At 39.3% G+C, this 14,115-nt stretch overlaps 1 protein-coding gene across 1 annotated transcript; it reads right to left on the bottom strand.

The window, feature by feature from the left end:
- Positions 1-490: 490 nt before the first annotated feature.
- On the bottom strand, positions 491-13,338 carry LOC127629212 (uncharacterized). Its single transcript, XM_052106342.1, has 13 exons — positions 13,216-13,338; positions 10,107-10,125; positions 9,553-9,762; positions 5,010-5,087; positions 4,745-4,927; positions 4,395-4,526; positions 3,769-3,978; positions 3,553-3,630; positions 2,474-2,656; positions 2,091-2,210; positions 1,419-1,637; positions 1,230-1,307; positions 491-958 (listed from the first exon to the last, which is right to left on the bottom strand). The coding sequence occupies exons 2-13, from the start codon at positions 10,111-10,113 to the stop codon at positions 798-800; spliced, it is 1,659 nt and encodes a 552-aa protein (XP_051962302.1). The 5' UTR covers positions 10,114-10,125; positions 13,216-13,338; the 3' UTR covers positions 491-797.
- Positions 13,339-14,115: the final 777 nt, after the last annotated feature.

Below are 14,115 nucleotides of genomic sequence, written 5' to 3'. Positions count from 1 at the left end.
ACATTCTCTGAAAAACCTGAATATCTTATGCAGTGTTGTTTCTAAAACAAGATCAATCAAATTGATCTAGTTTTAAAGATTATTAGATATTTTTACAGGAAATCAATACAAAAATTATTATCAAGAATACGATTTTTCCCTTAATATCAGAGGTCTTACTAGAAAAAAAGAAATTATGATCCAATGTGAATTCGTGTCTGGTAACATGTGCATGTAAAATGGCTAGAAATAGCATTTTAGCTTAGCGTTAAGCTGACAATTTACACAAGGTTTATTTCTATTTCTTCTGCTCCAAACTTCAGACTTCTCTGTCTGCTCGTATGAATGTTACATTCACATTATAAGGAAGTGTTTCACCACTGTTCAAATGCACTTTGGATCCCATCATTTATATGTATAAATGTTTTCCATCTGGAAGGACTAAAATTAAATGAAACAAATGACAATAAAATGCAAAGTAATCAAAATACATTTTTGAATGTAACTTTATTCTAAATACCAGTGAATTCAATTGTAACTGTAGTGGAATACAGTTACTTATATTTGTATTTTAAATGCGTAATCCTGTTACATGTATTTAGTTTCTCCCCAACCCTGATTATAACTCATGTCTTTATACAATTCTATATGCAGAGGCAACAATAAAGGACAGAGAACAAATTAATGCCAAGAAGGAGAACATACATCAGAACAAACAAACATATTTTCAAGTAGTTAACTTGACAAATGCAAACTGATGTTTTCTATTTGTACATTTGTATAGTTTAAGATCTGCTTAAACACATTTTTTGAACAGATCACCTTCTAGCAGGTTTGACATTATCCTGGAAGTAGCCAGGGTTGGTGATGTTACCAGGGGGTTTGTAAAAGGCCACAGTAATGAATTTGCCCTTTCCATCTGATGCAAGGCCAACCCCAAATTGCTCTGTAGACTTCCAGATCATTTGGGTAAAGTTACCTGAACACAAATAAATGTTTTGTTTAGTTTTTCTGACTTGCAATTGCAATTATGATTAATGATTTATATTGACTTAATATTTAAGGACAGATTTGAATAAAGATATACTCAAATTTCAGTTAATCAACAAACATACTTTTTTTTTGTTGTTTTTTTTTACATATTTGGCAGTTTATTTATCTGAACTGTTAACTGTTTTACCTTGATTTAAGCTTTTTTGTTGTTGTTGTTGTTTTTTTTTACTGATATGAGTGCAAAATTATTATCCTACCAGTTCCACTTTGAAAGCCAGGTTTGGAAAAGTTGTACTTTGCACTTTCATTGTACCACGATTCAGCAATCTCTTTTCCTATAGATATAAATGCCATTTATTGTTTTTTCTATACACTTTGTCATTATGGTTATGCTTCAGTATCTTAAACAGACCCATTACATTTATGAAATATACAATTTACTCTACCTGTTGGAGATACCATATTGGACGTCCATTTGTATGACATATTCTCGCCATGACCTTTGCCGCTGTTCTTCAAGGCATTAATGCTAATCAGATGTGCAGCCCAATCCTGAGACTCTTTACAGAGGATGGGACATAGCGAGAGAAGCCGTGCCCCATGTTGACGTCTGTAGTGATTTTGAGCCTCAAGGAGAGACTGACGAAACTGGGACAAGTCCTCACCTTCATCACAGGAAGAGAAGTAACAGGTGAATGAAGAGCAAGGCCAAGCTATTTTTTTCAAGCCGTGAGCCTCTTCACTTTATAGTTTTGGGCTGAATATCTAGTTTTGTGCACAAACTGCTCACACATTTAATGGTGGTGTAAAATAAAAGATATAGACTGACTCATGTGTTTATGTGGCTCGGCTTTTTGCAATTTTCTCAAACCCATCACAATTGATCACTGATAACTACTAGTTAATTCCTGAGTAACTAATTTACTAACTAATGACTGGTTTGTGCTGGTGTTTGCTGTTTGTTGTATTAGTCTACATGGTAGTCTACTACTTTCTTTTATTATAGGGATTGCTGTTGACGTGGACAAAGACTAATAAAACTGATTGAAACTGCATGTTTTTTCTTTCTCTTTTATTTTTCATGTGGTTAAAATTATAATTAATTCAGTTTTTTTTACCTTTTGAACTGCTGCTCTGTGGAGTCTGACTCTTATTTGATGGCCCAGAAATGTGAGATGGTGAGGGCGATGGATTTGGCCTGATGCTGAGAGCACAAAGTGCTTGACCAACTCTGTCAGCTGAACACCAGATAAATAAGTTAGTAGTGAAGATTATTCAGGAAGCTGACATCAAAGTGAAATATATTATAAATGTGTTCATAGTCATTGTTTAATATATCTGCAACAAAAAACAACACTATTTTTCCATGTATCTTACAGTTGCCAAGTGATCTAAATTTATTTAGATAATTTTATGATTGCAAAAAAAAATAATAATAATTAATAAATCCATATCAACAGGATCTAGTATAACGTTCCTCCAGTAGGTATAGCATACTCACCAGATGGGGTGGATTTTAACTCTAGAGGCGAGCCTGCTAGTAGGACATTTCTTTCAAAATAGCCAGCATTGCTAATGTTTCCTGCAGGGAGGTACTGACCCACCACAAAGGTTGTTTTCCCATCTGTGGCTAATCCAACTCCCAGCTCCTCTGTGTCCTTCCACACCACCTGCGTGAAGTGACCTTGAGACACCACCAGAGGTCAGTGTTAGAAGAGACTACAACAAATGTTTAAGGATAGTTCACCTATCATAATTTACTCACCCTTATGCCATCCAAGATGTGTATGACTTTCTTTCTTCGGCTGAATTTTTTTGAGATTTTTAGAAAAATATCTGAGCTCTGTTGGTCAGAATGTCAAAGCTCCAAAAAGCACATTGGCATCATAAAAGTAATCCACATGACTCCAGTTTGTAAATCCATATATTCAGAAGTGATTTGATAGGTGTAGGTGATAAACATATCAATATTTAAGTCCCTTTTTTACTATAAATATCCACTTTAACTAGCCTCCTATGCACGTTCACGAGAGGTCTTCTTTTGTTTTTTGATGATTTGCATTCTTTGTGCATATCATCACCTACTGAGCTGTTGTGCAAATATGATTCATTTATTATTTTCCTTTCCATTATACCTTCCTTTTTTACTTACTCCTCCCTGCACAGTAGGTGGTGATATGCTCTAAGAATGAGAATCGTCAAAAAAACAGCAAAAGAAGAACTCAGTACTCCGGTGAACATGCATAGGAGGGCTGGTCAAAGTGGACATTTATTGCTAAAAAAGGACTTAAATATTGAAATGTTTACACCTATAATATCGATTCGGAAAATATGGATAAAACCACTAGAGTCTTATGGATTACTTTTACGCTGCCTTTATGTGCTTTTTGTAGCGTCAAAGTTCTGGCTACCATTCTTTTGCACTAAATGGACCAACAGAAATGAGATATTCTTCTAAAAATCTTCATTTGTGTTCTGCAAAATAAATAAAGTCATACACATCTGGGATGGCATGAGGGTGAGTAAATGATGTGAGAATTTTATCTCTTTAACCATTGCAGTGTGTAGTGGTGGATTCACCTGTTTTGGAGCTAAATCCAGGCCTGCTGAAGTTGTAGTCTTTAATTTCACTGTACCAGCTTTCCACTGCCTCTCGTCCTGTAAAAATCACACAGAATATATGCAGAAAACCTTTAAGCAAATGAGAACATGATACAAAATGGCAGATGAAATACTATGTTTGCATCAAAAGTTACATCCAAGAATGACTGAATGAAAATTGTGTTCTAAACTGACCTGTAAGTTTTTTGGTAGCTGAACTCCAGGCATAGTACACATTCTCTCCATATTCTCCATCGCTATGCTTGAGGGTCCTGATTGACAGAAGGTGTTCTGCCCACTCCTGTGCAGAGCGACTCAGGTTTTTGTTTAAGTTGAGGGGTGAGGCTCCATGATTTTTGCGGTATGCATTGTGAGTTTGTAGGAATTCAGTCTCAAAGCTGCTGTCTGGTACAGACAAACACAAAGAGTTACTTGATGTGCAGAAAGTCAAACAAATCCCAAGTTTGACTGAAAGGATTTTAGTATTGTATAGTCAATTTGAAAATCCTCTGATGTTTTTCAAACATATTATGGAAGACACGCTCTATGGATTTGACAGACAATAAAGAAATAATATAAAAAATTGACTTTGAATTTTCATTAATAGAATATAAACAAGCTAAAGTTGAGTTTTAACCACACTTGTTGACCACTTTACAGTGTATGAACTGTATTTGTGCATAGAAGAATAACAACAAAAGCCTCCAAAAACACTTATTTGTTGTTAGAATTTTGGAAACTTAAAAACTGGAACTTTAAATCCATAATTTATTCATCATAACAGTATTTAGATTAAGTAAATAAGATTGGTTCTCAGTTACCCTTTGAGCTGCTGCTAATCAGATGAGGCTCCCTCTTGGCCCAGGGAGGTAATGATTCAGTACTGCGAGGAACTGATGGTGGTCTGGTTGAATAGATGTCAGATGGTCCATGTGCTTGTCCACTTCTGTCAGCTGAATATTACGTAAGATATTTTAGATATATGCAATACTGTAATGCTCATAAACATATCTACAGTATATTTTACAATAGGTCTAATTCACATCCAATATTTTAACACTTTGCCATGTGTAGCATTTGCATTCACTTGAATATATGAATTGATTTTATTTTTCTTAAAATAACATAATGTGCATTCTGTGAAATAACCCTCTACTAGAAGTGTACTAACCAGTACCAGTGGACTTTGAGTCTACAGGGGATCCTGCCGGTAAGACATTCCGCTGAAAATAGCCATCATTGGTGATGTTTCCTGCAGGAAGGTACTGACCAACCACAAAAGTTGTGGTTCCATCAGTGGCCAATCCCACCCCTATCTCCTTTGTGTCCTTCCACACAACCTGTGTGAAATGACCTAGAGACACCATCAGGAGTCAGTGTTGGAATAGAGACTTGTGCAACTCTTTAACCCCCACGGTGTAACTGTTTACATGTACCTGTTTTGGAGCTAAATCCCGGCCTGCAGAAGTTGTAGTCTTTAATTTCACTGTACCAGCTTTCCACTGCCTCATGTCCTGTAGAAAGTAGAGAAAAAATGTACAATAGATTTATATGCTTAAATATGTGGCACACAGCAATATCACAGTTTGTCTAAGGAAAGTCAAAATGATATACACTGGCGGCCAAAGGTTTGGATTATTGTACAGATTTTGCTTTTTGGAAGTTAATTGGTACTTTATTTAACCAAAGTGGCATTCAACTGATCAAAAAGTATAGTAAGGACATTACTGATATAAAAACAGCACCATCGCTATTTGAAAAAAGTCATTTTTGATCAAATCTAGACAGGCTCCATTTCCAGCAGCTATCACTCCAACACTTTATCCTTGAGTAATAATGATAAATTGCTAAATTTGGTACTAGAAAATCACTTGCCATTATATCAAACACAGTTTTTCAGATTTCATACAAAGGTGTACAATACAGTCTTCAAAGACAAAGGACAACTGGCTCTAACAAAGACAGAAAGAGGTGTGGAAGGCCAGATGTACATCTAAACAAGAGGAGAAAACAAGGAGAAGTACATCAGAGTCTCTAGTTTGGGAAATAGACACCACACGTCCTCAGCTGGCACCTTCATTGAATTCTACCTGCTCAACACTGTCTGATTCTGAGGCTGACGCGCAGATGTCCGCTATGCTTTCCCAGGCCGCCGTGAGTGCGAGGCTGGACCGTAACCCCCCGTCATCCTCACAGCCTTCGCAGCCTGACGAGTGGTACCACGACCCCCCAGTACCATTCTTCCCGGAAGTGCATGACAAGCTGACGTGGTCGTGGAGGGCACCTTTCACTGCCCGTAACTGACCCCCTCGCTCGTCCGCTCTCACTACCCTGGATGGCGGAGCAGCCCACGGGTACACGGAAGTCCTCCAGGTGGATAGGGCAGTTGCAATCCATCTGTGCCCAGAGAACGCCGCCATCTGGTGGGACTGCCTGGTACTCCCGTCCAGAGCCTGTAGGACGACGTCATCACTGACCTACAAAGCCTACAGCGCCGCCGGACAGGCCGCCTCTGGACTGCATGCCATGTCTCTCCTGCAGGTCTATCAAGCCAAGGCACTTAAAGATCTGCACCTTGGTAGTCCCGATCCCAATGTGCTGCAGGAACTGCGCTCTGCCACCGACCTTGCTCTCACAGCCACGAAGGTCACAGTGCAGGCACTCGGGCGGGCGATGGCCACCCTCGTGGTCCAGGAATGCCACCTTTGGCTGAACATGGTCGAGATGCACGACGTTGATAAGGCTAAGTTTCTCAACGCCCCCGTCTCCCAGCTTGGCCTCTTTGGCGACACCGTCGACGACTTCACCCAGCAGTTCTCGGCGGTGAAGAAGCAGATGGAGGCGATTACACACATCATGCCACGCCCAACTAGCCTGCCCCGCCTGCTCACCGAGGGCGCCCCCCTGCGACCAAACAATGGCAGGCAGCTCTGCAACTTGGTCCCAGCTCTCAGACCTAGCGTCGAGCACCTGCAGGCGGCGTACGCTCCCATCTCCAGGACCCCTTCCCGGACCAGAAAAGCTCCGAAGTGCTCCTGAGATGGGCAACCCAGGCAGTCGGGTGTTTGCTCCGGAGATGCTACCAAGACCACTCCGTCCCCCGGTGGAGGGCCGGGAGGAGAATCCTTGTTTTCCTTATTTTCATTGGCTGCACCCTCTCTGGATTGCGGTACACACATGTTCAATAAAAGAGCGATTTCCCTACTCCCTGTGTCATCCAGCCGGTGTGCACCATTCTCACGGCACCCCGGCCCTAAAACTCTACAGTCCCTGTCCCCCAGACGCAGCTCCCTTGCCTCTGGCCCCACGACTGCTCAGCCCCGGCAGGCCAGCGCTGACGAGTTCCGAAGATGCTTCCTTAGGACCTCTTCCTCAATCTCTAACTCGCCCCGTGCCGGGTGCGCGAAGCAAGGTAAGTGCTTTGAGTCTTTTCTCAGCACCCAAGCCTCGGGACGCTCTTTTGCCTCCTGACGCATTATTACCTGCTCCTCCCGCTGCGAAGCCCCACCCGGTACACCAAAAACGATCATCCCGTTAGTGCCCCTCACACGGAGTTTGGATAGAACTCCCTTACCTCTGGCCCCGCGACTGCTCAGCCCCGGCAAGCCAGCACTGACGAGTTCTGAAGACGACCCCATAGGCCTCTTCCTCAGACTCTAAATCCGCCCACTGCCAGGTGCGCGGAGCAGGGTATGGGCTTCGAGTATTCTCTCAGCACCCTAGCCTCGGGACATCCTAAAAGATCCTGACATGCTATCTCCTGTTCCCTGCCTTCCCCGACTTAAGATAGGCCCCAGCCTCTTTACGTCCTTTATGCGAGACATATTGAGAGAGAAGGCCGCTGCTGCTGGGCTTGCTCTCATGGTAGGCACGTAACACCTTTTTCCCCCCTCTGGGGTGCGGGAAACCTAAGGTTTGTATGCAAAGAGTTGGGGGCGCTGGGGAGGGCTACGTGTAGCCAGCACAGGCGCCTCCAGCACTCAATAGCTTGCTGTGAACCTGTTTCGAGAGTCACGTAACACGGTCAGTGCGTGGCGCTTTTTTATGGACCCTTTGTGTCACTTCATTCGACACATCGTCGAGTGAGTGACAGAAGGGGAATGTCATGATTACTGTAATAACCTCCGTTCCCCGAGGGAGGGAACGAGACGTTGTGTCCCTCCTGCCACAGCACTAGATTTAGCACTGTAAATGGCAGTGCTTCATTTTCGGCTCCTCAGTGCAAAATCCTGACTGGCATTCGCTGCCCAGCTTCCCTATATACCCGTATGTCCGGGGCATGCAAATTCTGTCTGCCAACTTGACATTGGCCTTTTCTCAGGTTCAGAGGTACAATTTGGCATCCAAGGAAGACCGCTTGTGTCACTTCATTTGACACAACATCTCGTTCCCTCCCTCGGGGAACGGAGGTTATGACAGTAAACATGACGTTTATTCTACACAATCTTAGGCCCGATTTTCTCTCACCAACAGTTTTGTGGAGATCGTCGACAAAAGCCCGAAAAAGCACCCGAAAGCAGTTGTGGAACACAGATGATCGCTTCGCACTAATGTCACATGAACCCCCCAGACTGACGATTGCTTAGCCCTTTTCTGAACTGTACCACAACCGGGTGGAGAAAGAGAAGTGTTGGAGAGAACTTGAAAATTCTCTTGGAAAGTCACGTAAGCAAATAGGTACATTTTTCAGTAGGAAGTACTTTTTCATATTATAACCAATAAAATATATGATGCCTTTACACATTATGTAAAGGCAATTAAAAACATACACATCATATTCTGAAATGCATAACATATGATCATGCATTTGTTTTCGTGTCTCGTATCACTTCACGCGTGTACTCTGTTTTGAAACGTAATTTGCAGTCCAGGCCGAGTCATCTGGGATTCGTCAATAGTTAAATGTCTTGTAATGTGTTCACGCCTGTCGCCGATTCCTCGTGTAATTTGAAAACCCTATGATTTCCATGACAAGACAGATAGTTGTGTGATATGAAGGTACCACAATTCGACATCTTTGAAAGTCGTGTAGTGTGTAGGAGGTATTATGTAAAGCCAAGTTTTTGTCAGCTTGTCTCCTTTGATGTTTTGTGTCGGCAACTGGTTGGCGACGAGAAGTTCCAGATCTCACGATGAATGGGCTTGTTGTGTGCGCACTCCTACAACATGCCAAGACAAGTCGCAGATGCGATGACAGTTTTCAAAACAGCTTGTTATCTAGATGTTGTGTTGTCAGGTGTGCGCAGTCTCTATGAGCGAGAAACTGATAATGAGCCACAGCTAATGAAATACAGACAATTGAGAAGCAGGAGACAAAATAAATGAGAAAATCAACTAAAACATCACCCACATCTCCCTACCCGCTGTCTTGATTATTTCTCGAAAACGGCGAGAGTTCTTTCATGTTTGTTGACATGTTATAAAGACTAAAATGTGCGAGTTTGAGAATGAATATCGTTATCTTATTTTTAAGATGCATTTTGGATGATCTGTTTGAAACGGGACGACACTAGATGTAGTGGCCTTTTTGCCGTTTACGTGCAGATTTAAATGGAAATGAGCTTAATTGTAGGCCTATGTGTATGAATGTTTGTAAACAAGATACAGTCCCATTTTGAGACAAAAAAAGAGTAAGGGAAAGAGGTTAAATGTAAGTAAAGTCATTTTAAGATAAATCTAATTCATAAATGTGTGAAAATATCTGCATAATATCATGTGTAAAGTCACAATTGATGCCCCGGTCAAAATTGACCCGGGAACGCAAAATATGTAACAATTTTATTAAAATTGTTATATCTCTTAAATAATTTCTTCTAAAAATCTGATAATAATGATAATAATAATGTTCAGTCTTGACAAAATCACAAAGTTTGATTCCTTGAAGTTTGAAATTTGCTTCTTATGCCAGAAAGAACATTCTGGAGAAATATTTTACTTTTAAGATGATTTTGTAAACCTTTAAGAAATCTTTAAACTGACCTGTGAGTGTTTTGGTTGCTGAAGCCCAAGCATAATACAGATTTTCCCCATAGTCTTTGTTGCTATGCTTGAGGGTCCTGATTGACAGCAGGTGTTCTGCCCATGCCTGTGAGGAGCGACATAGGTTTTTGTTTATGGTGAGGGGCGGGGCACCATGCTGTTTGCGAAGTGCATTGTGAGTCTGTAGGAACTCAGTCTCAAAGCTGCTGCCTGACAGAGAAGAACAAAGAGCTAAATGATGTGTTGAATAAAAAAAAAATAGTTAATTTAATTGCTTTCGTGAATATGCCAAAGCAACAGCATTTTGGAAAGCTATAGTAGTCCTTTTGCAAATTAAGTGATATATTATAAAATTGACTATTTGATGATTTACCAGGGTATATTACAGGAAAATAAGCTTGAGATGAGTTCTATAGTCAGATAAAGAGACAGACCTTTAGGTAACTAAGATGTTTAAGAAAATAAAATGGTAAAGCAGACTACCAAACATAGAAGGAGAGTTCTAATAGGAAACTCATAGGAAAATAGATTTGAAGAAAGTAATGTAAACTCACCTGCCATGCTTGTGACAGACTGCAAAAAAAGAAGAAATAAAAAATGAATGTAGTTCCTACTTAAAAAAGAAAAGAAAACAATACAAAACAGTAATGTTTTATTAATATTCTCCAAACAAATCCTTTTATAGTAAAAAAATAGAAATGCACTAAAATAGCATTTAATAACATTAAATGTTGCCCAAAGTCTAAGTGGGAGGTACACAAATTGAAAGAACTTGTCCCCATATATTGCGTATTCATTGCAATGCACATCAAATCTCTTAAACCTTCATTCTCCACAATATTAATCGTCCGACAGGCTGCACAGTGGTGGCCAAAAAGTTGGTACCCTTGGTAATGAGCAAAGAAGGCTGTGAAAAAAAATCTGCATTGTTTATTCTTTCGATCTTTCATTAAAAAAAATCACAAAAATCTATACTTTAATTGAAGGAAAACAATTGAAACATTATCTAATTATAATCATAAATATCTAATTATAAAATAAATATTTTTCTCCAAAACGCATTGGCCATAATTATTGCCACCCTTTTATTCAATACTTTTTGCAAACTCCCTTTGGCAAGATAACAGCTCTGAGTCTTCTTTTATAATGCCTAATGATGTTGGCGAACTCCTGTCAAGGGATCTGAGACCATTCGTCCATACAGAATCTCTCCAGATCATTCAAATAAATTAGTCCATGTTGGTGGACTCTCCTATTCAGTTCACCCCACAAATTTTCTATGGGGTTCAGGTCAGGGGACTGGGATGGCCATTGCAGAACCTTGATTTTGTGGTCAGTGAACCATTTTTGTGTTGATTTTGATATTTGTTTTGGATCATTCTCGTGCTGGAAGATCCAACCAGGGCCCATTTTAAGCTTTCTGGCAGAGGCAGCCAGGTTTTGATTTTTTATCTGTTGGCATTTTATAGAGTCCATAATGCCATGTATCTGAACAAGATGTCCAGGACCTGAGTACCTGAGTACTTCATCTCTGTGTGCGCCAAACCCATCTCTGGTGTTTGCTGCCAAAAAGCTCTTTTATTTGTTTCATCTGACCATAGAACCCGGTCGCATTTGAAGCTCCAGTAGTGTCTGGCAAACTGAAGATGCTTGAGTTTGTTGTTTGATGAGAGCAGAGACTTTTTTTCTTGAAACCCTCTCAAACAACTTGTGGTGATGTAGGTGATGTCTGATATTATTTTAGGGACTTTCTGACCTCAAGACTCAACTAAATTCTGCAATTCTCCAGCTGTGATCATTGGAGATTCTTTGGCCACTTAAACCATCCTCCTCACTGTGAGTGGAGACACTAGACACACGTCCTCTTCCAGGATGATTCTTCAGATCTCCAGTCGATTGGAACATATTAATTATTGCCCTGATGGTGGAAATGGGTATTTTCAATGCTTTTGCTATTTTTTTATAGCCACTGCCCATTTTGTGAAGCTCAACAACCTTTTGTCACACATCAGAACTATATTCTTAAGTCTAAACCAATGTGATTGATGATTAAGTGAATTTGGCCTGTGTGTTACCTCATATTTATACCCCTTGTTTCATGGCTGAACAATTTCATGTTCCTAGTCACCCAGGTGCACTACAAAATGGGAATATACTTCAGATATATTTTACTTGTAAGAATTTCTAGGGGTGCCAATTGTGGCCATAATTCATAATAATGTCAAATAATGATAAAAATAATTTTATATTTATTTATTTAATAATTAAATATTTCTCCTCCTTCAATTGTTTTACTTCAATTAAAGGTTAGAATTATGTGATTTTTTTTTTATAAATGAAAGATCAAAAGGATAAACAATGCAGATTTTTTTTCACAGCCTTCTTTGCTCATATTTATTTAGTCATATAAAGTTGTATTCACATGATTCACGCTGTATGGTAATTCCAGCATTTACAGGGGGTTGTCAGTGATTTTATTGTAGTCCGAATCCAAAATGTCTGTTTTTCTCCCACCACCCTCAAAAAAATTCCCAGGCAAATGACCTACGGTTTTTTGACAAACACCAAGGTTGTGTGGTAGTTTAATTTCCATCGGTATTGACATCTTTGAGTTTAAAAGCAGGAAGGAATCCAACAGTCTTTTTGGAATACCTTTTTAACCTCTGAAATTGTACTACACTGAACTGCTGTTATTTTGCAATGTACTGCAGTTATACCATTGAGGAATGCAGATATACTGTACTTCACTCAACTCTAGTAGTTCTACACTGACCTGCAATTGTACTGCAGTGCACTATGTCAGTATTGCAGTTAAAAGGTATCGCAAGTGCAGTTCAGTTTGTCATTTTGCAGTACAGCAATTTTTACTTCACAAAACTGCACTTTTACTGTATAGATTAATCAGACTGCAGTTTATTTATTTTTTTTGCTGTTCATTTTTGTAAGGGTATGCTTGTCTACAAATGAGTGGTCACTCGAAAGAGCAACAATTATAATTTTGCAAGATCATGGTTATTCTTGTGACACACTTTGACATTTAAATTTCTTCTTCAACTGTTTCTGCTGGAATTTGGAATCAGGCCAGCCACAATCAACATTATGAATAATGTATATATAGTGCTTTGCATATAGTCACACAAGATTAGTGAAACTAAAAACACATCCAACCACAATTCATCACCTTGCTCACAGAAATACCTTAAACCCAATAGACATGTTGGTATTTGTTGGTATGTGTCACATTATTGTTATTAAACCTAGTTTGTTACAAAAGTGAAGCAAGTTTCACTGGAAATCCTCGTTTGTTGTCAAGAATGTTATAAGGACATCATTACTGTGAAAAGTACTTTATGTCTGGTAACAAAATTAGACTGTCTGTCTCTCTGTCTTTATCTATTTATTGAATTGTCTCCAGATGTTCTCTACAATTCAAATAACACTAATGTTTTATGAAAGCCAAATACTATTTTACTCTATTGTACTCTATTTGATGCATGCATTTTTTGTCTAGTGACAAATTTGGTCTTTTCTTTTATTATTATTATTTTTTAAATGCACTGGGCCACAATAGATAATAAAGTTATTGCACAGATAATAAGTAATCACATTTATACACAGCTCATAGGAACTTCTAATAAATGTGCATACAATAAATAGGCCTACCTGTCTTGTAGACTCAGTGCAGGAATTTGTCTTTTTAAAAATGCTATTCTATTTCCTCCCTCTGTCCTTCTCTGTCTCTTGCTGACTAGCTGTGAAATGTATCTGCCAAGAGATGCAACGCCCTCTAAACCAGGAAAGAGCACACACTAACGAAACCGCTCTTGTGTGTGAAACCACACTCAAACGCAGTCAACCTTATATGTATATGTGTTTGTGGCGACCAATTATATCTTTGTTCTCAATACACACACACACACACATAATTGAGTATGTGTTTTAAGCAATTTGAATTATGGGTACGTACTAGAAATGTCCTCATAAACCACATTTATAGCATAATACCCTTGTAATTACCAGTTTGTAACCTAAAAAAAAATTCCAAAACCAAATGCCTCTGAAGCACATACACTATAACACACATCACTTTTCATCACAAACTAATTTGAACAGGAGAGCAAAGCTCTGACTTGTTCCATCATGTGATATTACATTTCATCAGTACATATTTGCTCCTGCTACCTTCTTTGAAACTGTTCTCCTTAAACTATTGCATTAGCACTTCCTCTCATTGTGGTTGCTATAGTACCATTGACGTTTTTGTTCCTTTTCTCATACAAAAAAACAAGCAATGTCATAATATCAAACACACAGCAGTTTCTTAATTTCTCAGGCTGTTTTGTGAGAAATTTTTAAACAAGAAAATCATAAAACCATGTACAAGGAATTTTTATTTTTAAGTTACTCTGATGAGTTTAAAAGTGTGAATAAATAAATGTGAAAACATTATCTATTGTTTCTGTTTGTCATGCTTTGTCAATATGTGTCATGGCACATGTAAGTGCTGTTAGCCCCCCCACACACACACACCCAACTGTCCTGTCTCTCTTGATTCTCCGAAAT

Source organism: Xyrauchen texanus, chromosome 3 (assembly GCF_025860055.1).
Source record: "Xyrauchen texanus isolate HMW12.3.18 chromosome 3, RBS_HiC_50CHRs, whole genome shotgun sequence".
Lineage (NCBI taxonomy): Eukaryota > Metazoa > Chordata > Actinopteri > Cypriniformes > Catostomidae > Xyrauchen > Xyrauchen texanus.
Note: the sequence above shows the minus strand (reverse complement) of the source record. Positions and strands in the feature narration are given on the sequence as shown.